The sequence below is a fragment of the Trematosphaeria pertusa genome (genome assembly GCF_010094035.1).
Source record: "Trematosphaeria pertusa strain CBS 122368 unplaced genomic scaffold BU26scaffold_18, whole genome shotgun sequence".
NCBI classification, from domain to species: Eukaryota; Fungi; Ascomycota; class Dothideomycetes; order Pleosporales; family Trematosphaeriaceae; genus Trematosphaeria; species Trematosphaeria pertusa.
This window is the reverse complement of record NW_022987229.1, coordinates 75,008-98,583: the sequence shown is the minus strand read 5'-3', so window position 1 is coordinate 98,583 and position 23,576 is coordinate 75,008. Positions and strand designations below refer to the sequence as shown.

Here is a 23,576-nt window from a genome sequence, read left to right as displayed (position 1 = left end):
TTCTCCGCCTGGATGGCGCACCTATCCCTGGCAATTATTTCTAGTTCTGGCGACAGTAGCTCTCTGTTCGTTGTTCCTAGTCCTCTATAATGGATAATGGTTTTGCACTGCCCGTCCGAGCCCGAAAAGCGTGCGTCTGGCAGTGGGGTAGGGAGGGGGATAACCTGTTGATAAGGAGACGGGGCTAGGAGGCATATTGGGTGGAATTGAGGGGCTGGTGAAGGCTGGCCCGATGTGGTTTGTAAAGGAGCGCATGCTCCCTTTTCTTTTTCTTAAATAGTTTTCATTATTATAATGCCTATACCCACACGCGCTTCAACTTAGTCTCCTCGTTGTCAACAGGGTTATTCCCATGGTAGCTGGGTACGCTGAACGTTCAGGCGTAGTGAAGATATCGATGCAAAGGCGGTAGATTGCTCACCAGTAAGTCGCTGTTGAGACGAATTCTGCCCGGCGAGAGGCAGACTGCAAATCATTTAGTCACGTGATGTTATCTATGCGTGTGCGTCCCTGGAGGCGATCCAGCCAGGCCAGGCCAAACTTGACGAAAGAGACGTAACCTCCTTGGTTTCGAAGTACTGCTCGGCTCTGATTGAGATAGATGGAAAGACCAGCACTTCTCGGGATCGTTCACGAAACCGCGCGGGAGTATTTGATGAGCGATTCAGCACGGAAATTGAGGGCGTCTAGAGGGCGAACTCATAACTTCATCCTCACAACTTATCTTGGATTCTTGGCCATGGAAATCCGAGGATTCGTGGACCGTACACCTCTTAAACCAGCTGCTCCCGGTTAGAATGCGTTTCAGGCTCACGCCCAAAAACACCGGTTCCTCCAATATGCGAGTGTCTGCTGGCTCCATCATTTTCTCGAAGCTACCGACTTCTAGAGCGTCTACGCACACGCGGGGCAAAGTGATACACTTCCGATAGTTAGGCTCAAACAAGAAACTGCTCGTACACTCTGCGCGATCCTCGCATCAGAAAGCGCACTGATTCGGTGGCTAGAAGTGCTCCATCATTTCGTCTGTAACGGGATGCCACTTGCTTCACATGTGGAGGATCCGCTATCAGACTGGATCGAGTTTGGACAGACCAGGGCAGTAGAAACTCGCTCGTCTCTCGAAGTAGATGGGAGCGCCAGTGGCGGAGCCACCGTTGTATTAGGCGAAGAGCTGGCAAGCAATTTACGAGCTTTCATCTCTCATCTTGAACGGTGCAACGGCTACGGCATCTAACGTTGGGTACGATGGCGGAACCGCGAACGACATATCCGCCCGCCAATCTTTATCGCAACCTCTTTCAACTTCCACCATTTCGTTGAATCATAGCTTGAATCCGGCGTGGAGGTTAATTGCCGAAGTATCATAGACCGTATACCGCTTAACTTGGCCGCTTGGATAAAATGTCACGAAGCTATGAGGGTGATGATCGCAAGAGGAGCGAACGTAAGCCACTGCCCGTCGACGGATAAGATAACTCCCCTCTGGGAGAGTCTCTCGCCCCTCACGTTCGCAAGGCTCCCACGATCGTACTATGGCGCAGCACATATCCTGGTCGAAGCAGGTGCGGATGCGGATAATGGACTCAACCCTCTGCATGCGCTCATCGGCGGCTGGACGGACATGAAGGAGCAATATGCCATCCTTGACGCCATATTAGATCACTCTCGAGACGTCGCCGCGCTTTTGGAAAGCACCGACTCGCGCTCAGGCAAGCACACCCTTCACCTCACCGCCGCCAAGAACGAGGGACGGCTAATCCGACATTTGCTCGCTCGGCACCCGTCCCCATCCAGGCTGGTGAACCTAGCATCAGCTCTCGGTTTCGACGGGAAGACTCCACTGCATGAGACATGTTATTTCAGGTACTCTCTCGCGGCCACTCCCTTCATCGACTCCGGCGCCGATGTGAACGCCGTCTCATTGAAACCAAAACTAGCCCCCGTGCACATAACGGCCTCGCACCAGTCTGACGCATTCCACGGCTTCTTTGGCATGGCGCAGATCCAAATGCCACAGATGGCTGTGGCAAAACTGCGCTTCATCTGGCAGCAGAGCAGGACTGGACGCAAGGAATGGAGGTTGTACTGAGACATGGAGGCGAAATTGACGCGATTGACGACTTGCAAGAGACTCCGCTAGATACGACACTGAGGGTGAACAACGTAGATGCGGTTGCATTATTGGAGGGCAAGGGGGCGAGGAGAGCTTGCGATGTTCTCAAGTTGCATTCGTGGGTCAAAGCTAATGTGCATCTCTTCATCCATTAGCGTTCGCGCTCGCTAAATTTTCGCATTCATCGCAATGCCTATGTTATCAACTGTGATGCAAATGGTATGCGGTAAGGTGTTTCGACGAATAAAGCGCTCGTTTGGTGGTGGTGGAGGCAGAGGCTGTCGCGGGAGCTGTTGAGCTAGCTATGGCTGCTGATGTAGGAGTCGTTCTGGAAGAGGGTATAGTTAGTGTCTAGATGTAGAGACAAGTGTTTGAAATGATACTTAGGAATTAGAAGGACTGATGAGTTTCGAATGAAGTGTATGTGGGGAGGAAAGGCCTACCTACCAACGATTTATACACCCCTTCTATGACTCTGGAAGCGCTTTTCTCTGACGTACTTGGCCTCTTCAAGACTCATTGAAAGAAGGCAGGGGGTGAGTCGTGAAGGCCTATGAGAGTTCAGCCCCTGAGCGTTGAAAGTGTACATACCATCTAAGAGGAGAACCTAAGCACCCAGGTATCCAGAACGGAGAGCAAAGAGCAACATCAACAGTGGAATAGACACCCTGGAGCTATCCCTAGGAATCCTGGTTCATCCATGGAGCATCACTCCCGTAAGGGGGAGATGCTTCCCAATTTCGTGGTTCCCTAGGGGTTTGACATATACCTTGAGAATGACTCAAGAGGCTGTGAGACTCATGAGTCTCGCATTAACAATGTGCCATGTATCCTTTGCTTTCCGCAGCCAGCTGGCCATGGAAACGGAAAGTGGGTAGCCTTTTCCAGCGCGTGTTGATAACGTGGAGGCGGAGACTGCGGTAGCAAGATCCGGACATGCCTCGGATGACTAGGTAGGCTTTGATATGCTATCCCTCCTGTTGTAAGAATGCACCCAAAGTAGGGGATGCCGAATACCGATAGTTGGTCCGGATTCAGTGAGAGGACTCGAACTTTCACCGAAAGAGTCAATCCGGCTGTCCGTGTAGCTAGGAGTGATGTCGTCATGTCACAGTTAGCACGAGCTCCTCAGCATGCTCATCGAAGTACTCCCCAAATTTCTTCGCCCCTTCATTTTCGTTGGTCTTGAACAGAGACTCGCTTCCAATGCGCTCATATACCTGCTGCGCTTCATCAACGCACCTGAAAATCAAGAAAATCTCCGTGGTACTATCGAACCCCACTCTCATCATTGGTGTGGGGCTGCCCTCAGCTACACAGTACGGGGCCGCGACATCGTAGTCATAGTCAGCGTGTACATACACTCCCCCAACTCTCCACACACACTTCTTAACACTGACTTCTATCTAAAGGCACTGCCCGCTCAGCTTCAATTCTCCCGTTATTAGCTCGCCGAAAGCATCGGACCCAGCTGGGACGGTCCGAATATCGATAACGGAAGCTAGTGGTTTGAAGTCGCGCGTGGTGAAATAGTTGACTGTATTCGACACAGAAACCTACGACCATGTGGGAGCCCGCCAGGGTGAAGGTCGGTGTTGTACCGTCCAGTTCAGATTCGTTCAGCAAAGATCGGCCATTAGAGTATTCTCCCACAGTCCGGCGTAATAGGCGCATGCTCTTTCGACGTGGAGTTCTTGCGCCACGCCTTGCAATGCGGGAAAGATGTCGCCCCCCACCGAAAGCTTCTTGCTGGAATAGTGTGAGACTATTCTATGCCATCTGTTCTCCTAATGATCAACTCCCTGGGTTTGCATTCTTGTTCCTCAGCGCTCGTTCTCATGACTATCGTCTTGGACTATGCAGAAAGAATCGATCCAGAGGTACCTCAGGCCGAGGCGAGAAATTGTAGTGATAGCGTCTTGAAAAGTCTTTGGAAGTTGGCGCCACGGGATCTCTTGCTGAAAAGATGGCAGGGTGGAAGTGGTAGTTTGGATGAAGGATGGAACCCCAGCAATGGCCCAAACAAGCGTAGCGAGCACGTTGCAGCCTCTCTGTTGGGAGCAATCTAACTTGCTGGGGGCCGCATATCTCAACAAGACGGGTTTCCTCACTTTGAGATCAAGCCCCGTAGAGAGCATTCCCTAGCTTGTTCCATCAGACGTGGAAGGACAGCCTTCGCGCCCCTGGGCTGGTGCACGGACCGTGTCACGTGAACGCGCGATCTCGCGCTCCGCACGCTCAATGTAGGAAGCTCAGCCATCCCTCAGCCCGAGCCTGGAAACGAGATACGCTGAAACCAGCACTTGCTTCTCGATGACTTCTCTCGTCCAATCTTGTCTTCCCAGAACTGCGAGCCTCCGCAACCGCACTTGGCTTGCTCCTTGCCTTTGCGTCATCGATTCCCGCCGCTTCGATTCCCGTCTGCCACCCTCAACGCGCCGTATCATGCACGAACGATGCCCCGGTTGAAAGCAGCTTCAGTATCCGATCAGATCGTACGGAAGAGAAAACGTAAAACCCGCGAAGATGAAACCCCTCCAAAAGCGACACCGGCACCCGAAGCCATGCTAGCCGAACAGCTGAACGGCACGGCTACGACTACGACCACGACCACGACCACGATACCTACAAAGACACACGACGGCGGCAATAAGCCGCGGAGGACAGCGAAAGGGAACGGTGCGACGGATAAGCCCGCCCTAGTTCGCCATGGCTCATCCACCGTCGTTGAAACCTCGATCCCCTGGCCGGAGCACTTCACGAAGCTTGCCCAGGTACACCGCGCGCTGAATATCGTCTATACATTCTGCTGCACCCGCAAGCACTTTGCGACGACCCTAGATAACATAAAGAGCGCGGTAGAGGGCCACATTAAGCGCGAGCTGGTCATCGAGGATGTGGCTCAAATCAATGCCCTTATCCCTCGGGCGATCAACTTCTCCTACGTGGACGAAGCGATGCTACAGATCAACTTAATGGGATTAGAGGAGAAAAAGTCCGGGAAGAAGTCAAGAGACGGCATCATCGCCGAACCGGAATTAGAGAAGCAGGAGCATAGGGAGGTGCTACTCTTCGAGTTCATCGATGGCGACCTCAAGCGCCAGGTACAGCATGCGAAGACCGGCGAGCCCACAAAGGCTGTGCAGAGACTCCGCAACGAAGATTTGAAGATGCCGGTGTTCAGTCAGAAGCAAATGATGAAATTAATTGAGAAGAGGAACACCAAATTTACTTCTGCTATTAATGCATTCCTCAACCGATGCGCCGATAGAAACATCGATGCGTTAGAAAAGCTCAGGGATGAATCTCTAGCGTTCATACCCATGCCATCGGAAAGCAGACCCGCGACTCCTGGACTGGAGAGATCTCGGTTACCGGCGACGATACCCAAGGAGCGCAAACCCATTCCGGAGATCATTGAGGAGATCAAGACGTTGGAGTGGTACACCGGTCAGATCGTTCCTGATGGTCATCGAGTGTTTGACCCTCAGCCGCCTATCTATGGCGAGCTAAACTTCCAATTGTCACAAAGCCTGGTTAATGCCCTCTACAATACCCGAAATATCGAACAGCTATACGCCCATCAGGCGGAAGCGATCAACAACCTATACGACGGTCACAATGTCATCGTGTCGACCTCCACTAGCTCCGGAAAATCGCTCATCTACCAAATTCCCGTTCTGCAGCAGCTTGAACAAGACATTAACACCCGAGCGATGTACATCTTTCCTACAAAAGCCCTCGCTCAAGATCAGAGACGCAGCCTGAAGGAAATGTTACGCTTCATGGATGGCTTGCAGGATATTCTCGTTGAAACCTTCGATGGGGATACGCCGATGGCAGACCGCAACTACATTAGAGACGAGGCTCGCATCATTTTTACGAATCCCGACATGCTCCATATCACGATCCTGCCCCAAGAAGAAGCATGGCGGTCATTTCTGCAAAACCTGCGATTCGTTGTGGTGGATGAACTCCACGTCTACAATGGCCTGTTCGGTACCCACGTCGCATGCATCATGAGGCGCTTGCGTAGGATATGCGCAGCGGTCGGGAACCGACATGTCAAATTCATATCATGCTCCGCGACAGTGGCGAATCCAGAGGAGCACATGAGGACCATCTTCGGCGTCGACGAGGTCAGGCTAACAGACTTCGATGGCTCTCCGTCTGGTAGGAAAGAGTTCGTCTGCTGGAACACACCGTACAAAGACGCTGCCGACCCGACTTCGGGAAGAGGCAGCAGTATGGACGAGTCTGCCAAACTATTCTGCCAGCTCATACTTAGAGGCGTCCGGGTGATTGCGTTCTGTCGCATCAGAAAGCAGTGCGAGGCTCTTCTTGCTGCCGTGAAGACCGAGTTGACGAACCTTGAGCGGCCCGAGGTCATAGTTCGAGTGATGTCCTATCGAGGTGGGTACACGCCTCAAGACAGACGGCAGATTGAGCGAGAGATGTTCGATGGCAAGCTGGTCGGCATCGTCGCAACCAGCGCTCTGGAACTTGGCGTCGATATTGGCTCATTGGACGCCGTCATTACGGTTGGCTTTCCCTATACCATCGCCAACCTTCGCCAGCAGAGCGGCCGAGCCGGGCGGAGGAACAAGGACTCCCTATCGGTGCTCGTTGGAGACTGCTTCCCGACGGACCAATACTACATGTCGAACCCAGACGAGATATTTACGAAGCCCAACTGTGAGCTGCAAGTAGATCTAGAAAATCTACTCGTCCTCGAGGGCCATGTCCAATGTGCAGCATACGAAATGCCCGTCAACCCAGAGGCTGATAAAGCTTACTTCGGCCTACTGCTGCCGAAACTCGCAAAACAACGGATGCGCAAAGACGATCAAGGCTTCTATCACTGCAATGAGCGCTTCCTTCCCTACCCGTCGCGTCACGTCGCCATTCGCGACACTGAAGACACTCACTTCGCCATCATTGATATCACCTATGGCAAGAACACTGTGCTGGAAGAGTTGGAAGCCTCCCGCGCCTTCTTCACCATTTACGAAGGTGGCATCTTTCTTCATCAAGGCAATACCTACCTCATCAAGGAGTTCAGCCAAGAGCGCATGATTGCAAAGGTCGAGTACGTAAAGGTCGACTGGACGACGCAGCAGCGCGACTTTACGGACATCGACCCAGTAGAGACCGAGGCTATCCGCCGGATTCCCGGCTCCCGCTCTAAAGCCTTCTACGGTCCAATTAAGATCCAGCAGGTCGTCTTTGGTTTTTTTAAGGTGGACAAGAAACGCCGTATTTTGGACGCCGTTCAAGTTGACAACCCACCTATCATTCTCCACTCAAAGGGCATGTGGCTCGATGTTCCTAAGTCAGCGATGGACATCCTCAAATCACGACGTTTAAATATCGCAGCCGCTATCCACGCCGCAGAACATGCTATCCTTTCCCTCATGCCTAACTTCGTCATTAGCATGCCCGGCGATGTCCGCACGGAGTGTAAAGTCGCACTCAAAGAGTTCGCTAAGCGGGAGACGTCACGCAAGCGTCCTGCGCGCCTTACCTTCTACGATGCAAAAGGCGGCGCGAGCGGGAGCGGCATCAGCACGAAAGCGTTCGAGTTCATCGACACGCTACTAGCGCAAGCATGTCAAAGGCTGCAGGCTTGTCACTGTCTTGAAGGGTGTCTCGAGTGCTGCTGTGATGAGCGATGCAAAGAGATGAATCAGGTCATGAGTAAAGCCGGAGCACTGGTGATTATCATGTGTCTCCTGGGGAAAGAAAAGGAAATCGATATTGATGCCTTGCCATTCGGAGAAGAGGATACGGTGCCCGCAGGTATTGAAACCGTGGTTCCTGCCGAGGAGATCCGCGTTGTAAGAGGTAAGTTTGTGGATGGAATTTTCATTAAGAAGGAGGAAGAGGAGGAGGATGAGTTTGCGCGGAGCATTCAGATGTTTGGCGCTGAGAGGACGTTTATTGGGGTACATCTGTAGGCAGTGGTGTCACTGAATTGTATTGGTATTTTTCAACCGCGCATCCGAGCAGGTCGTTCGAATCTGGCTTGCTACTCTTCATGCTTATGCCCCTCCTCATTTTCGGACAGTTCGCGTCGTCGCGGCTCCGATCTTTGTGGTTCAGAATTGCTTGTACTCTTCTCGGAACGCATGCTCACACTCCTCTCGCTTTCAACCTTCCTCATAAGTTTCCTTCTCTTTAAGTCCCTTCTATTGCGTGATTCGCTTCCGAATCACCTCTCAGCTCCCGCCGATTGTGACCACTTTGCCTCAACAAGAGCGGGATCCTACACCATCCGATAGCACAGACACTATCGCCCTCTAAAAGAGCATGTCTTGAAGTGATACAAGTGGATTGTCCGGCCCGGTAGGCGAACAGGTTCTGGCCGCGAGCAACTGTGTTCATCTCGGCAAACGTGATGGGTGAGTCTGGTCGGGTCCTCAGACTAGTCCCTACTTCATGAGGGAATAGAAATTGCGACGGCTTCTCGGCTACCCTTCCTTCGGAGGCGGCAGTAGCTACCTCGACTACAGCCATGATTCTGCTCTAGGGGCACCCACTGTCATTGAGTGCGTTTGCTCCTGCACTGACACTACCCTTCCACGCCCAGCAGAAGACATGGGTTATACAGCATAGGTTAAGGCCAGTTAGCCGGCACAATCCCTAAGATTTCGAAGCCCAGAATCGGGCTAGAAGCCATGCGTTTGAATTTCATGAGTAGTAGTCGGACTTGGAAGGATGGCGTACTGTGTGCTTCGCAACGTCGAATGAAGCAGGCGTAGAGTGTCCTTCGAAGGTTGAGAATAGAGGTAGTTAACAACCCCTCTTCTCCTATGTAGCCCGATGCTGCTGGCTGTCGAATGTGAGCGGATCGTGCTTGTGCCTCCATCCCGTAGCGCCGTGTGTCCCGTTAACACACCTTGAACCCTTCCAAGTCATCCTCTTGATCTTCAAGGTACCAGCCACCCCGAAAATATAAGCCCTCATTGTCGTTGTATTCTGGATGAAAAATCTGACAGTCTCCACTGACGAGTATCCTTGTCGCAGAATACACGGCGAACTAGCACCTTCGAGAATTCATACTGTATCTCTCTTGCCTGAGGCTTCAAGGGCTATGCCGATATGGCCGTTGCTTATCAAGACTATCCCACAGTCCTGAAGAGATTGGCGGGAGTAATTCTGCGAGTCGGAGAATTCTTCGCCTAAATTTGGACCCTTTTCGGCATCCTATTGACATTAGCACGTCTGTTTTGTGATGTCAAACAGCGGAGTATGACCTACAAATGTGAAGCCGTTATATCCAGTAAGAAATAAGTGAAGTGTAGGGCTATCTAACACTTTCAAGGATGATTGAGTGAGCCTCACCGTCGACCCAGCCTTGCGTCTATACATACAGTCCATTACTTCTAGACCAAGTTGGCTAGAGCTCTTTACCGTACCCCACGTGTCTGGGCTAAATAGTGCTCTGAAGTTATCTAGACTGTAGTACATGTCCATCATTTGCGCTTCTGTATCTTCTACACCGTCGAACGAAAATGTCCGGCTGCTGTGAGTTATCTGCCCGTACCGCAGGCCCTCAGTGTGAAGTTCAAGGATCTCACCGACCGCAAGTGATGACTAGTGGACGAAAAACGTATCCGGCTCGGCCTCGTAGTCGGCTGCTATCGATCCGAAGTAGTAAGGTGTGAGCGGACGGCGTTGCGACCAGTCTGGGGCCCATGAAGGCATATCCAAATCGCGTGGATGGCGAACGGCGGTAAGCAGCCGGAGTCCGAGCACAGGCAGGAGGAACAATGCAGTATTGACGAATATTCCTTCCACACTTTTGACATAGCTGATCAACGAGTCTATATCCACTTTCCCATGAAGGACCAAAGACCGTAATGCAAAGACCTTGTGCCGTGTTCGTGATTGTACACCATCGCTATGGCGCTCACGATTGGCAGCAGGTAGTGTTGATGACATTCATGACGGCTGCAAACCAGGTCTGGCTGTGTTCTGCATTGAAACTAACGCACAGTGCGAGGTTAACTTTGGACGCTGGACTATCAGTCCTGAATGAGAAAGCTGCGCGACACGCAGCTCGAGCAGGGCGAACCGGTGGTTAGCATCACTCTGGTGGAAAATGCAAACAACCCCACTAAACATAGGTTGTTATTCAGGAAAAATACGTAACCCCAATCGGGCACCCGCAATTAGCCGTGTTGACCATCTCTGGGAACGATGTACTGTTCACCAAAGCGGTGAACGATTGCATTTTTAGGTTCGACTTTCCATGGAATATGAAGGGATGCGACGAGCGACTTGCTGAGGTGGAGGGCATCTTGGATAGCCCTGGCTTCAAGAAGGAGGTGATGGATACATACGCTTTAATCATCAAAGCTGGAAGAGACGCTGGAGGAAACAGAAAGGGCGCTGATCCGCCCGAGAGCTTTCAGGCTTTTGTTGGTAAGTTATTCCATGACATTCCTTTCTGTGTCAAGCTGCTCACACTTTGGATGATACTAGGCAGCTATGTTGGACTATTCAACCACGATGACCCTGGCTGCAACGATGTCTACTGGAACATCGTGCATTGGGGAATCACATACAAGCAACGGCTCACTATAGATCTTCGAAAGCCAATCAACACCCTAGTGGAGAAGCTCAACGGAGTCCTGAAGTCTGCTGCCAACGAGCTCGAGCCATTCGGTGTTTTCTACGTTGAAGGCCACAATGATGGCTTCATGGGACGTCGCTTCTGCGAGCCCAACGAGCATAAGGTGCATGAGGCGGACTTCCAGGACAAGAACGCGGAGACGGGCTTCTGGTCACACAAAAGTACATGGGGCAAGCTAGACGAGGGTGAGGGCCCCCCAGTAAGAGACGGGCAAGAGGCGGCAACGCAAAACATGACGGACCTTGCGGATCAGATAACAGAAATCCTTGTCCCAGATCCCAGCGCCCTCCAAAATCTCAACAGGTTCACATCCCCGTGGGATGTGAACCCCAAACTAAAGGATTACAAAGACTTAGCTACAGCGGTCAGGGAACTCACGAAAGACAATCCGGAGGCGCAGGATATGGATGACGGCATAAGGAGAATTTCCCATCCCAAGGGCTCGGCTTACAAGTACTTCGACAAATGGTTTGAGGTGATTGCCTCAAAGAGGGACAAACCAAACGGGTCTACCTCGTCGCCTTCGCCAGGGTATCAGCCGGGAACCTGCAGCTTCCACCTCACCCAAGAGGATCACTGCGGTGACGAGACAAGCGACTATGTTTGTAGTATCGTCCTCAAAGACAATGACGGGAATGAAATCGGAAGTGTGGAGGGCGAGTCGTGTACGGCGGATGACCCCTTGGATGCTACGAGCAAACTGCCGAGTGTACTAAGCGTTTCTGGGCAACATGATTCTCCGGAAGACCCTGTTCAGTTCACCTACGGAGGGGTGATCTACTCTAGCGACAGCCAATGCTCCGTGGGTGGGTGGGATCCTCAAATGGAAGTGTGCCCCACACTTGATTCCGGCAACACGAGGGTAAGCCTTTGTCGGATTCGACGCTCCGCAGACGGGTTTTGCTAACAATTTATAGCTTCGCCAGATGGACTGCAATTTTCCATGTTAGTGTGTAAGGCTGATTGCGGTGGATTCCCTTCATTATCCTTCCCGTTGTAGTATAGCGGTTACTACCACGTCGCACAACTTAGAGCGATTTCTGCCATTGAATGCGTCGACAGTTACGATAGGACTACAGGAGGTTCGGCGGTGTCTCGATAGCTTGATCTCATTTCCCCGGGAAGCAACTGCAAATGGCTGAGTCTGGAGGTTTGCTTAGGTGTGATCGCGGTCTTTTGTTTGGGGCGCTGGCTAAGTTGCATTCAGCAATAGTTCACCCTTCGTGGAGCTTCGTATCCTGATTTCGAAATGTGACAGGGGCTGTAAATGACATCGGTACGAACATGTGTCAGTCAAATTTTGACTGGTTGTCGCTGTTGAGGATATCTACTTGTCCTAGCCTTCAATGAGCTTGAGCTGCTATGTGACATTACCGGGATTTTAGACGAGATACTTCAAAGACGCTAGTCTTCCAGTTACATGTCGAGCCTTGACTCACTCCTCTGTTTCTGACACCAGCCACCGCTATCACCTCTTCGCTATCTTGGTCTCAACTGCTCACCTTAATGCAAGCACATTTGCAGACTATACCCTACTACGAAGCTCTCCTCTTGCGTCGTCACATTGTTGGTCACAACTGCCGTTGCTATGCCTACAAAGAATACTGGCAATGCCGGTAAGTTCAAGACACTCCGAAGGGCCGCACATTCCTGCTCTTACTTACCCGGTACAAGTTTCATACCCTCAAAAGAACATCCTCAGCCGCGACGCGGCCGGCGACATTCCTGCCAACAACCTGACAACTATCCGTCCATCCAATTCACCGCAAGCCTCAACGGCATCTTCCGACCCAGCAACCCTTTATGTCGAAATCGGAAACCAGAGCCAACATATCGGCAGTCTGTAGGGGCCCAAGCTGACGGAGCGACTAAAAGGCGTCCTCAAAGCGCTGTGCGCAAAAAATAAGGCGGGCAAGACGTGCACGAATGAGGGGGGCAGGTCAAGAGCATTGACTATAACCGTAAAGGCTGTGTCAAATCCGAGGCGTATCTCGCGGTCAAGGTCGTGGGTGACCATATAGATCAGGATCATAAGGACGTCCGGGATACGCTGATCCAGCAAGTGGCTGATACCTTTGCCATTGCGTCAAATGACGACGAAAACTGCTACCAGTTTGACGACCACGACGATAAATGTCCGTTGCCGTGGTTCAAGTGATGGACTGGCCGTGCTCGAAGGATCGGATTATTCGCTGGTGTAACACGGCGGACCGTGTTCAACTGTAGGTCTCCCGGCGTCTGTTGACGTCTGCTTGAATTACTGCTGACGACCCTTTCCTCAACGGTTGGATCAAGGATAAAGAGGGTAAAACTTTAGCGCATATGCACGTCACGCTCAACTTCAACGGCGAGGTACGTACCTTTGCTCCGCAGCTGGCTTGGGCGCCATCAGCGTTCGGGGGAACCGTGAAAAGGCGTGTTGTGTGCTGCTTGAGAGGCGTAATATGCAACCCAAGAAAGAGACCTAGTTTCAGGAGCAAAAGGATCCAAACCTTCTGCTCTTTCTAGTTATGATTCCTTATATCCGCCAGCACCTAGGCACTGAGAGGCATCGCCGGCCTCCCTCATATGTGTCATTATTTTCTGGCCCTGTATTTCCAAACATCGGCTGACTCATTCCAGACTCTTGAAGGCGGGTTCGACTGCGTAGGCATCTTGACACCGGTGAATACAAACATTCAAGAGAAGCTGCCTGGCCTCGAAAACATGTTTGGCAGGACCTTCAAAAGAGGCGCCGAGTGCCCTGCGAAAGACATCACTGGATCCTGCGGTGGGAAACGGGAACATCCGTGTATTCCATGAGTTCGGGCCGAGCGGGATACACCCTAGAGAGATAGACATCTGATGAGTTCGGTGTGTTCTGAGAATAATTCCTAGATAGAGTCGAGAGTAGCTCTCAGAGGTCTTCCGGGTGGGATTTTGTAGGGGTGGTGGGGGTAGGGGGGGTATGGGTCATTGGGGCGCAAATTGAACGTTATATCATAGCTTATTCCGTAAAGTGGCCTTCGTGGCATAGAACCATGGAGGTTTGGCGAGGAGTCAGCTGTTGATGTATCATAGCGTCGGCGTTAAATCACCGTCAGTCCTTAACTCCGAGCATCAATCGTCAACCCCAGAACTCGACCCTTCACAACTTCCCGACACGGAAACAAAATCCACACTTTACCTCAAGCGCTCCCACGACCTTTCTGCTCTACCGTTTCTGCTCGTAACGCTCGACACCAATGCCCATCTGCATTGAATGCCGCTACCCCGTCAAAACGCTCTACACCGAATACAGCAAAGCCGATGACCGCTCGCTGGGCAAAGGCGTGCGGTTGACACAGTGCCCGCGTTGCAAACGGTTTGCAGATAAATACGTCGAGCATGATTTTGTCGTGCTTTTCATCGATTTGGTGTTGATAAAGCCGCAGGTATGAACCTACTTCTAGAGGGGAAAGAGGCACGGAACAGGAAAGCTAATGGAGGCGTAGGTATATAGGCATTTACTGTTCAATAGGCTAGGGCGGGATGATGATAAATTCGATGTACGGACACTGAGTATCGTTGTGGAGAAGGTCGGAGCTAACAGTTCTGGATAGCGTTCGATCGTACGACTGGGGATCCTACTCCTCCTCTTCGACGTCTACCTCACGTGGGCGCGCATCGAGAAGCTCTCCCTCCCACTCATCGCGCCTCACCGCTCCTCACACGCGTCCCCATCCAACGCGACCGCTGGCTCACCCTCCGCCGTCCGAGCGCAGGAAGTGGCCACGAACGCTGCGCGCCTCCAAGCGCAACCGCTCATACTCCAATATTTATTTTTCCTCCTGCTAGTTACTAGCAGTACGCTTTCGTTCCACATGCCGATCCGACTGCTGTGCTCTATAAATCCAGATCGCGCCGTTCCTGCCGGTCTCCCACGAAAGGTCTGGAAGACCCTAATACCACACTACCCGCATCCGACGCCTCTCAGCACAGCGCTGCTCGTATCATCATGCACGAAGCTATTCCCTATACTGCTCATAATATGGGATTATGATCTACCGAGTTCTGCAACAGCGGTGAGCTGGGCGGTCATTGTGAATAATGTGGCGGCGCTGGAGATATTGATGGACTCTGGATATTTGAGAGCCGGGGTGTTGGTTGGGGTGGGCGCGGGATTGAGAAGCCTTGTAGCGAGTTTCGTTCTGAAGAGCGTTGGGCTCGGGACGGGCACTGGGGAGTGGCATTCTCTAATAGGAGTTTGGAGAGAGCTTGAAGGGTGGGTGGGCAGTGTGCTTTGGAGGCCGTAACAAACGGCTTGCTAGATACCCATTATAACATTTGACGGCACGATACACTTATGGTTCGTGAACACTGTGCTGAGCTCGCACGCGATTCCAGTGCAAATGATGACCTTCCAATATTCGGTACAGCCCGCTCAAGCGCGTCTAAACTCCAGCACCAAAATCCATAATACAATCCGAGCCACGGCTTCGCCAATGCAGCTCGATGTGTTCTACTATTTACCGCTTTACAGTCGGTATCTGCGAACGCATCATGCAAGACGTAGCCTTTCCGATCGAAATAGCTCGCCCTCTTACCATTCCCAGCCTTTCCTGCTGCCGCCTCATGTGTCTACCTCGGGTCGGAGATTGCCCTTGATCGGCGAGATAAGGGGATGTAGTTGGGCGAGGAAGGTTATTGCTGTACAAAAGATATTAGCTTAGGGCCTTCAAATGCGGATGAAGAAGGCTTACCCCACATAATGTACATTGCTGCCGCCGAAAGGACGAGTGTTGATCTCCAGATTGTCTGATTCTCGCCCTTGGGTGATAGGAACCAGGCGCTGCCGCAGAAGACCGCCACTACGACGAGCCCGATTATGGGAGCCCAGCTGCAGGAGTTAGCTTCTCGAATGCGTGGTGTCGGGGAGGAAGAGAGCTGTACCCGTTCGCCATGGTAGCTCGGGAAACTCAAGGACGGCGTGCGGCGGCGCGGAGGTCTCGGCGATAGGGCGGCGACGTAGTAGGGGCCGCAATGATGCAGGAAGCACAGCGAGCAAAGCTTCGAAGCGGCGTTAGGGGGATGGAGAGGGCGTAGGTCGTGAGCTCTGGCTCTCCACCGCGGCGCAGATGACGCCTGTCGACGAGAGTCTTGGTAGAGACTAACCAGAAATGGCCTAGCGCCCCACCCTTCATTCGATATGGGCAGGATCCCGAGGTCCTTCGCGTTTATTTCGACGTCCATCTGCTCTGCTTCATTCTTGACCTGCAGAGATCTTCCCAGACATTGACCTGAAATGCTCAACCTATTAGTATGGGATACCCTGTCCCCCTTGCATCCCGCGCCTCTACTCCTCGAAGATTAGTCTTCGGGACATGTACATGTCTCGCCTCATTCTTGACCGGTCGAAGCGGATCATGGCTCTTGGGACTTGTTGACTTCGCAGATCTTCTCCGCGGTCTCCTGGGCATTTAAGAAAGCAATTTCTCTGACGCCTGTCCCTCAATGTCCTCCCATCCCTTCTACGTTTCACCTCGTCCTCCACAGTATGTCCCTGTCTCCTCTTACAGGCCAGCCTGCATGGAAGGGCGCCTACCAAGCGGTGTGTATCTGCTCCCATGTATACTCTGGTTCTGACCGGTGTATTACCTGTTCGTAGTTGTACTATACTGAATTTGTCTATAGGGCACCAGTCAGAACGACTCCCTGCGGTGAAAGCTGCAGAGCTTCATTCGCTCCCTACAAAGTTCCAGTATTCTATGCGGTTCGATATGGCGAAAAGATTATCCGAAGGATCAAAACCGGTGAGCTTCCCTCTACCAACTCTTCAACCTTGCTTCGGCTAGGTCGTACCTGCATATCAGCCGCACAACTGCCAGAACGTAAGTCGAGATCGTTCTTCTTTGATTCAATGAATAGAATCAACCCTGTTCCCCTTCACGCCGGTCCTTTTCCGATCCCGTATTTTTGCGAATCCCTTTGCAAACTGCTGCTGACCGCTTCGTAGTTGAAAGATGGCCAAGCCACCAAAGTCACCTTTGCCGCAGCTGCAATGCGGGGACATCTGCACGCGTATCACACTCGTCCGGTCTGCAAGCCTCCAAAAATCTCGCTTGTCGAACACCCACAAGAGGCGTCTGATTTTTGATGATGAAGAGACGGGCTCATCTCACTATTCTGTGAACGCTTCTTCCATGAGGAATTACTCGCACGGGAACGGATCTGGACCTGGGACCTGGCCTGTTAGTTAGAATCAGACGGGGCATACTCCCGAACAATATTTCAAATGGAACTGGACTGTGGGGACTACCGGACTCCTCGTTCACCGCTTCTCCGCTCTCTGCTACTAGTTCGGGCGTCAGCATCGGGGATCTAACGTGTGGCTTGACTGGCTCCGACGCGCCTGGAGGTCCTTTTCGAAATACGCGTTGCCATAGGACCAATGACTATTCGAATTTCCGTATGTCTGGCGGCTGTCGAGGGTTCTGGCGCGGCCTGTACGAGCTGAGGCGGTCATAGTCCGCCAGTACAAAACCTGAAAGTTGCGCCCTGTTGGAGTCCGAAAAACGCTCTTCCTTGCCGTGGAGAGCATCAGCGATCGGCGCCGAAGTGAGGCAAAGATGGTTGGATCCTATACGCCTGTCATACTCCAGAATGTTTCTAACACCGGCTACCCTGCTTGTCCAAGTGTGCGACGACGTTATCGAGCACCTAGAGAAGAAATCCCCAGCCTCGTATTTTCAGGCCCTCTGATTCGAACGAAATGAAATGAGGGCACAGGCTATTCGTATCGACCGTTTCATCGGTTCCCGTCTAGCTAATTACGACTTCCGTGATTAGAGCGCCTGTCAGCCACTACCTACAGGTAGGACGCTTCCTTACTAAGGAAGCCAAGTCTGGCAGACTACCCACCATGTTGGCCATACTGCCTTGGCTCCCCGGCGCTGGCCATGAAGACCCGATGAGCAGAATGAGGCGATGTGGTTCCTGTAGAGGACGTTGTCGTGGCAGCAAGCAACAACATGTGGACCTCAATTCAACGCCCTGATCTGTTAGATTCGGGGCATTATTCTAACGACACCCAACAATATGCGACTCCCCGGGCGCGGGCCTTCCGGCCACGCCCTGGCTAGCACTACGTTAACCCCAGTTGGGTCTGCTTCAGAACGGACCAGGGTCGTCCGATCTCCACGTACGCCCTCGTGAAGGCCCCGCGTATTTGGCTTACAATCCATGCTCGAATAGGACCGGACCTTAGCGCGGTACTGTTGCCACAGTCAAGAGACTCTGAGGCCAGGCCACAACTCTGCCTCATTTTTTACCTTGCAGTAGCTGCATCCGCGCCGATCGGGAGCTTCCCCTACTAGGACAGGCTAGCAGCCTCGTTGACAGCGGTCATTGTGCAACGCAGACAGCTCTCCGACATAGCAGCCTGCAACATATATCTTCCTACGTTCTTGCAAGAAGGAGAGCCAAACTTTGACCCTCGCTATTGAAGGGATCTCTTCGCTTTCTATTCTGCATTTATACCTTCTTCGTTGATATGGATACCGATGACATTGTCTTTGTAGAAGGCGAGCCTTCAATGAGGGTGATAGCCTCTCCCTTCCTGGAGCCTCCTCTTCCCGCGAAAAATCATGACGCTTCAAGCTCGAAAGATGTAGCACATGAGCATGTGCCTAGTCCGCAACCAATGTTCGCTCCCTCTTGTGGTTGCAATTCCTGCAATCTAGCGTACAGACAGAAGCCAGGATTTACCTCTTATCCGCCAGTTCCGAGTAGTTCGCCGGAATCCCGACGCTGCTGCCATGGAGCCTGCTGTTCTGCGTCCGATCTGGATAGACAGAGAAGCGGCGGATTTGAACCCAACTGTGCCCACACTTCGGAACCAATGTGGGAGTTATCCCGACCTGCCCCGGGAGAGCCTGAGTTCTATGGTTATCCGACGCCCAAGGCGGTTACGCCGCCGCCTCCTGTAAGATACCTGTCCTTCGCCGTCAAAGCCTGCGCTCATAGTTCAAATAGCCTCCTCCACCTCCCGTAAGGTCCCACGATGGCTGCTATGAACCAGTCTAATCCGTCGCTCTAGCCACCACCACCCCCAGCCCCCCCAGCGGTTATCCTGCCTCCGCCTCCGCCGCCCCCACCAGCGGCAGTCCCACCTCCGGTAAGATATCAAACGCTCTTGCTCTTGAGTCTCGCCAAGCTGATCCCAATCGTAGCCCCCTCCTCCACCTCCTATGATACCTCCCCCGGACCTCTTTGCTCCCCGTCTCGATAATTCAGTGAACCAAAGTGAGGAAGTCTCGAGTCCTGCGGACTTTATCCAGACCCACTACGCAGGCGAATCTCTTATAGACACCGCACGAGTGGTCAGAATCGCACCATTCAGACGTAATGTCTTCATTACGCTCCACAGTGCCCAGGTTGCAGACTTTGAAGAGTTCAGGTGGATCGTCCAACATGGGGACACTGAGGTGTGGTATGAGAAGCCTAGAAGATCGTTTCTGAGACAGATGGCCACACTCGAGTCTTCCGGATGCGAGCCTGAACCACTGCCTGCTCTCGAGAACGCTCGACCCGTCAGCCTGGAGACCCCCAGAGTATGGGCTTCTGCTGCCCTAACGACGCCTATCGATGACGACATCTATGACTGCTCCGCGGGACATGCCAACGAGGAGGACTTCTCGGGCGCGTGCCCTCAGTGTACCGATGAGAAGTCCGAAGCACTAGACGCTACTCCGCTAGTGTACTACGTTGTCTTGTCTACGTGTCAAGCTAGCGACCCCTTTATTCACGGCGCACATTTCAACGGAAGACAGATCTACAAGCTTGTCAAGTGCGGCAGTCGAGAGGCTGCAGCTGCAGAAGCTTTCTATTCTTCCGGCATCAATGGGTGGAGCGTGGCGTTCTCATGCGCTATGAGAGGTGGTGAGACGTTTGAGGAGAGACCGGGAAAGGCCAAGAGGGTGGAAGATCTGTGGATGCTTGCCGATGATGAAGAGGAGGAGGACGTTGTCAGGGTGTTCTACTGAGGCACCAGAACGAAGCGTCATTATGGGCGAGGGCTTTAGCTTCAAGCGTGCGTTCAGAACGACCTCAAATTGCCGGAGACGACCTATTTTCTCGGCGGATATCTCAAATCTCGACGCGAAATAGTACACGTACATGATCACATTGTTCAGCAGCGTCCAACTCGCCCAACCACACTCAGTGCTCCACTTCGGCTCCGAATCTCGAACGCAGGACCGGGCCGAATCGGAAATCGTCCCAGCCGACGTTGCATATATCTGCACCTATGCACGCATGCAATGTTTCGTCGTCGCACAACAGTATCTAGGCGAAAACGCATATGGCTGTGATACCGATCACTGCACCTCATTGCAGGCAGTCCTCTCCTTCTACTCTTCTCGAGACTAAGCCAATTCAACCGGCACCACACAGAATTTCCTTTGTCCACCTTCATCATTTCTTATGTTCGGCGGTGCATTTGCAGGAGCAGGAGCAGTATGGTGCATCCTCGAGGCCAATCATGGACGGCCACATCGCGCGCGTTGCACAAGGTTTACTAGCTTTCTCTACGACCGCCCAGCTGCTTGGATTTCTATATTTCCTAGGTGGGTTGTGGAGAAGGGCGTACTTTGGGCTCCGATGCGTCTGACCAGCATGGTATGACAGTGGAATGAACAATCGCTATAGATGTGGTCCTAAATGCACATATCCCTACTGAGACCGTTCGAGCCCGGAGCGATGACGGACGTGGACACTACGCCACAGTCTTCTTATGGACAACCCACCCCGGGCATTACCGGGTCTTTCACTCTGGCGTCATTCGTCGGGGAGTATCCGTCGTTGAAGCGCTTCGAGCCGTCCCGAATTCTTCCTGCAAGACACTTCTGTGTGCGCCGACAGGATCTCCTTCGTTCCATCGATCGGGAAGCACGTTTCACCCTCAGACGCCGCGTTGCCTTCTTGCCTTCTTCCAACCTCCCTCGAAATGCTGAGGCCCCAAATCTATTGCAAACCAAGGCTTCTGTGACTTCGATAATAGACATCCAGCATACCAGATTCCAATCCCCTTCTTCCGACCTCATAACCTTGACCATTCCCTCCCAGCAACTTTCAGCCCTTCCTCCCCGTCGACCAATACGCACCATCCCTCGCCTCCTCTCCCCCCGTCTCCAGCTATCGCAGCCTTGAACTCGCGTCTTGCATACTGGAGTCCCTCGTCATCAAAGCTACCGGGTTGTAGCCACACTGCAGGTATACCAGCCTCCTTCGCTTCCTTCAGAAGCTGCTTCGTTGCTTGTGGTGGCGTGATGACGGAGAGCGAGTAGGACGAAGGGTTCGAGAGCTTCGAGGGCGAGGATACCGTAGGATGCGATTGCGAGAGGATGGTTACGGAGGGGACGCGTGGGTTTAGCGGCGTGGCTGGGAGAGAATGCCGGAGATACCAGGCAAACACTGTGGATGGAGGTCAGTAGGAGAAAGGAGAGGCTGAAGGAAGGTTGAGCTTGCCTTTATGTCCATACTTGGAGGAATCCGAAGACGCACCGGCGACCGCAAAACGTGGGGAGCTGAAGAAGGTTTTGAAGGCGGCTTCCATTTCTGCCTCACGCTTCTGGCCTCTTGTCTGTGGCATTCGTGATCTAAATTCGAATTGAGACTGTAAGGGATATGCGCTTGACGTTGTGTATAGCAATGGAAGGTAGAGTGGGATGTGACGGCGGGGCCTAATTCACGTCAACAAGCCGAGGCACGCATCACGTAATCTCCTCAAGACTTCGAGTGCTCAGACCCCCCGAGGTCGTGCACACTCCCCATCCCCTCATCTCACTTTGGCACAATTTCGATATCCATTGCCTCCTCAAAGCTGTCGTGGTTGCTAGTGTGGCTGACAGCCGTCGGAACGTGATTTTCGCCACCAACCCGCAATTGGATGCCTCGTTGCCTCACACCATTTCGACACCCGACTTGAATCGCCATGCTTGCTCAATTCGGACTCTATCGCGCTCTCAACCGCTGTGCGGGAAAGGCCCGGGATTGGAGGATTATGCAGAGTCCCAACGATCCCCGAGAAACCCGCTGTTTCTCGCCTCATTCCACGGTTTGAAAGGGGTCTCTTCATCCTAGCAACGGTTACCGACGTTGGCGGTGCCGTTTGCGTCGACCTGTATACCGTACTATGTCCGTTTGAGAGGCCGATCTACACTCCATGCCAGCGAAGGACGAGCGAGAACGAGTAATCCCTCATCGCCTCGTTTCTCGGGGCCATATCGGACCACCCTTCTTGGCCCGCATTAGGTGGACGCCATACCCGAAGGATAAGTTGTGTGTTTGCAGCGGTATCCTTGAAGATTTCTGGTCTTGGATTTCCAGGTTTCTGGCTTCACCGGAAAGTTGTGCTGGCTTGCAATTCGTTTCTAGAGGAACGAGAGAAGATTGCTTCAAGCCGGGGTTGATGGGAAGCGAAATAGCAAGAGTAGGGGGCACGGCGTACTGTCCGATTTCTCAGGGTATTCAGCTGCCTCGGACCTGCATCGCCTTCGATGGCCTGGCGTGCTCGGTACAGCTTCCACTCAAAGGGAGCACCCATTAGTGAGGTTGATACGGCGCTGGAAAGGTTCTCATCATTGTTCAATTCATAGACTGACCCAGCAGACTGCGCAGCTTTCTCCGAAGTCCGACTGTCTACCAAGGGACCTGGCTTCCGTCGAACCTGAAGAACTTCCCACTGTCCTCTTTCTTCAGTCCCTTCAAGACGTCTAGCATGCCCGCAATACTGACTTCCGGCTGTACCATGGCGCCCTTTCCACCCATTCTCGTCTTCACCCAGCCAGGATCCATGCATATCACAATCGCGTGATTCCTCCTCAATTCCCTCGCCTGATGGAGCGACAGCATATTCTGAGCTGCTTTGCTGATAGAGTATGTGCAGCACTTCGGCATATCTTTCGCAACGGTCATACTCGCAAGCCCGCTCGTCATATTCATCACCATTGCACCTCTTGCCAGATACCGCTGGAGGGTCTCCACGATCTTGGCCGGACCAAGGACGTTCACATTCATGTGGTTCTGTAAGGACGCTGGGTCTATCGAGAGCGAGGTGTCCGAGGATGTAGCGTTTATACCGGCGACATTGAAGAGGTAGTTTATGGAGTCCCCGGTCTTCGTAAGGATCTCTGCGACGCGGAACTCCAGGCTTGATATTGAATCTAAGGACGAGACATCACATTCAATGATGCGGACGTTTCCCTTGGTCGTCAAGGCTTTCAGCTCGTCAAGGTCGCCTTTCTTCGATCGGACGGCGGCGATGATATTGTTGTTTGCGTCTGCAGATAGCTGCCGGACGAACTCGAGACCGATACCCCGGTTGGCGCCAGTGAGGAAATAGGTAGGCATTTCGTTTTTTGTTCTGAACGTTTCGTTTCCAGTCCTTTCTATGCTCTTGTATTCCAAATCTTATCCATCTACACCCAAAAAGACAACGGAAGAATGTCGAAAACCAAATGACGTCTATATTTCTATCTACCCACGACTCTTTCGTCTTTTATATAGTCTAGCGCGGCTTCGGCAGGTGAAACCGGTTAATAGGCCGAGTATGAGCACACGAGCATGATCTGCGTCCAATCGGGAGAGGCGTTCATGCGAACCATTGCTTTAAACCGAAAAGGCATGGCATGTTCATGCACGTCACCTCTTGAGTTTCGCATGTCATCCTGGTGTTGCTTTCTCGCGTTGCTAATGGGTTCATTGACCGATTGAGGCGTTTAGCGATGGTCGGAGCGTGCGTGAAAGGTGGAGAGGTAGTGTTTCAGGTTTGCGGCACAGTCAGATAGGGAAAGACGACAGTAA

At 52.6% G+C, this 23,576-nt stretch overlaps 7 protein-coding genes across 7 annotated transcripts; 4 read left to right on the top strand and 3 right to left on the bottom strand.

Annotated features, from left to right (window-relative positions):
* Positions 1-1,404: 1,404 nt before the first annotated feature.
* BU26DRAFT_555033 (uncharacterized protein) lies at positions 1,405-2,157 on the top strand (the record flags this gene model as incomplete). Its single annotated transcript, XM_033832300.1, has 2 exons — positions 1,405-1,447; positions 1,545-2,157. 2 exons carry the CDS (start codon positions 1,405-1,407, stop codon positions 2,090-2,092), a joined length of 591 nt encoding a protein of 196 aa, XP_033677859.1. The 3' UTR covers positions 2,093-2,157.
* Positions 2,158-4,378: 2,221 nt separating this feature from the next.
* Positions 4,379-8,089, top strand: BU26DRAFT_523865 (P-loop containing nucleoside triphosphate hydrolase protein). The gene has a single exon (XM_033830157.1). The coding sequence runs from the start codon at positions 4,573-4,575 to the stop codon at positions 8,071-8,073; it is 3,501 nt and encodes a 1,166-aa protein (XP_033677858.1). The 5' UTR covers positions 4,379-4,572; the 3' UTR covers positions 8,074-8,089.
* A 5,776-nt stretch (positions 8,090-13,865) lies between these two features.
* On the top strand, positions 13,866-15,065 carry BU26DRAFT_523863 (Arv1-like protein). The gene is made up of 3 exons (XM_033830156.1): positions 13,866-14,167; positions 14,228-14,281; positions 14,336-15,065. The coding sequence occupies exons 1-3, from the start codon at positions 13,979-13,981 to the stop codon at positions 15,026-15,028; spliced, it is 936 nt and encodes a 311-aa protein (XP_033677857.1). The 5' UTR covers positions 13,866-13,978; the 3' UTR covers positions 15,029-15,065.
* Positions 15,066-15,131: 66 nt separating this feature from the next.
* Positions 15,132-15,756, bottom strand: BU26DRAFT_523862 (uncharacterized protein). The gene is made up of 3 exons (XM_033830155.1): positions 15,666-15,756; positions 15,476-15,612; positions 15,132-15,422 (listed from the first exon to the last, which is right to left on the bottom strand). Exons 1-3 carry the CDS (start codon positions 15,674-15,676, stop codon positions 15,346-15,348), a joined length of 225 nt encoding a protein of 74 aa, XP_033677856.1. The 5' UTR covers positions 15,677-15,756; the 3' UTR covers positions 15,132-15,345.
* A 2,540-nt stretch (positions 15,757-18,296) lies between these two features.
* BU26DRAFT_119799 (uncharacterized protein) lies at positions 18,297-19,829 on the top strand. The gene is made up of 3 exons (XM_033819502.1): positions 18,297-18,416; positions 18,473-18,696; positions 18,944-19,829. The coding sequence occupies exons 2-3, from the start codon at positions 18,613-18,615 to the stop codon at positions 19,754-19,756; spliced, it is 897 nt and encodes a 298-aa protein (XP_033677855.1). The 5' UTR covers positions 18,297-18,416; positions 18,473-18,612; the 3' UTR covers positions 19,757-19,829.
* Positions 19,830-20,596: 767 nt separating this feature from the next.
* On the bottom strand, positions 20,597-21,649 carry BU26DRAFT_119821 (NAD(P)-binding protein). The gene is made up of 2 exons (XM_033819503.1): positions 21,240-21,649; positions 20,597-21,185 (listed from the first exon to the last, which is right to left on the bottom strand). Exons 1-2 carry the CDS (start codon positions 21,361-21,363, stop codon positions 20,812-20,814), a joined length of 498 nt encoding a protein of 165 aa, XP_033677854.1. The 5' UTR covers positions 21,364-21,649; the 3' UTR covers positions 20,597-20,811.
* Positions 21,650-22,394: 745 nt separating this feature from the next.
* On the bottom strand, positions 22,395-23,214 carry BU26DRAFT_523857 (short chain dehydrogenase/reductase SDR). The gene has a single exon (XM_033830154.1). It carries the CDS (start codon positions 23,121-23,123, stop codon positions 22,413-22,415), a length of 711 nt encoding a protein of 236 aa, XP_033677853.1. The 5' UTR covers positions 23,124-23,214; the 3' UTR covers positions 22,395-22,412.
* Between the last annotated feature and the right edge of the window lie 362 nt (positions 23,215-23,576).

Excerpts from the sequence above, each read along its gene's own strand:
- BU26DRAFT_523865 (XM_033830157.1), top strand. The coding sequence starts at position 4,573 with ATGCCCCGGTTGAAAGCAGCTTCAGTATCCGATCAGATCGTACGGAAG.
- BU26DRAFT_523863 (XM_033830156.1), top strand. The coding sequence starts at position 13,979 with ATGCCCATCTGCATTGAATGCCGCTACCCCGTCAAAACGCTCTACACC. Across the intron at positions 14,168-14,227 it reads TGGTGTTGATAAAGCCGCAG|GTATATAGGCATTTACTGTT; the intron begins GTATGAACCTAC and ends ATGGAGGCGTAG. Across the intron at positions 14,282-14,335 it reads GGGATGATGATAAATTCGAT|CGTTCGATCGTACGACTGGG; the intron begins GTACGGACACTG and ends AGTTCTGGATAG.
- BU26DRAFT_523862 (XM_033830155.1), bottom strand. Across the intron at positions 15,423-15,475 it reads AGCAATGTACATTATGTGGG|CAATAACCTTCCTCGCCCAA; the intron begins GTAAGCCTTCTT and ends TCTTTTGTACAG.
- BU26DRAFT_119799 (XM_033819502.1), top strand. The coding sequence starts at position 18,613 with ATGTGGGAGTTATCCCGACCTGCCCCGGGAGAGCCTGAGTTCTATGGT. Across the intron at positions 18,697-18,943 it reads CGGTTACGCCGCCGCCTCCT|CCCCCTCCTCCACCTCCTAT; the intron begins GTAAGATACCTG and ends TCCCAATCGTAG.
- BU26DRAFT_119821 (XM_033819503.1), bottom strand. The coding sequence starts at position 21,363 with ATGCCACAGACAAGAGGCCAGAAGCGTGAGGCAGAAATGGAAGCCGCC. Across the intron at positions 21,186-21,239 it reads CTCCAAGTATGGACATAAAG|TGTTTGCCTGGTATCTCCGG; the intron begins GCAAGCTCAACC and ends CTCCATCCACAG.
- BU26DRAFT_523857 (XM_033830154.1), bottom strand. The coding sequence starts at position 23,123 with ATGCCTACCTATTTCCTCACTGGCGCCAACCGGGGTATCGGTCTCGAG.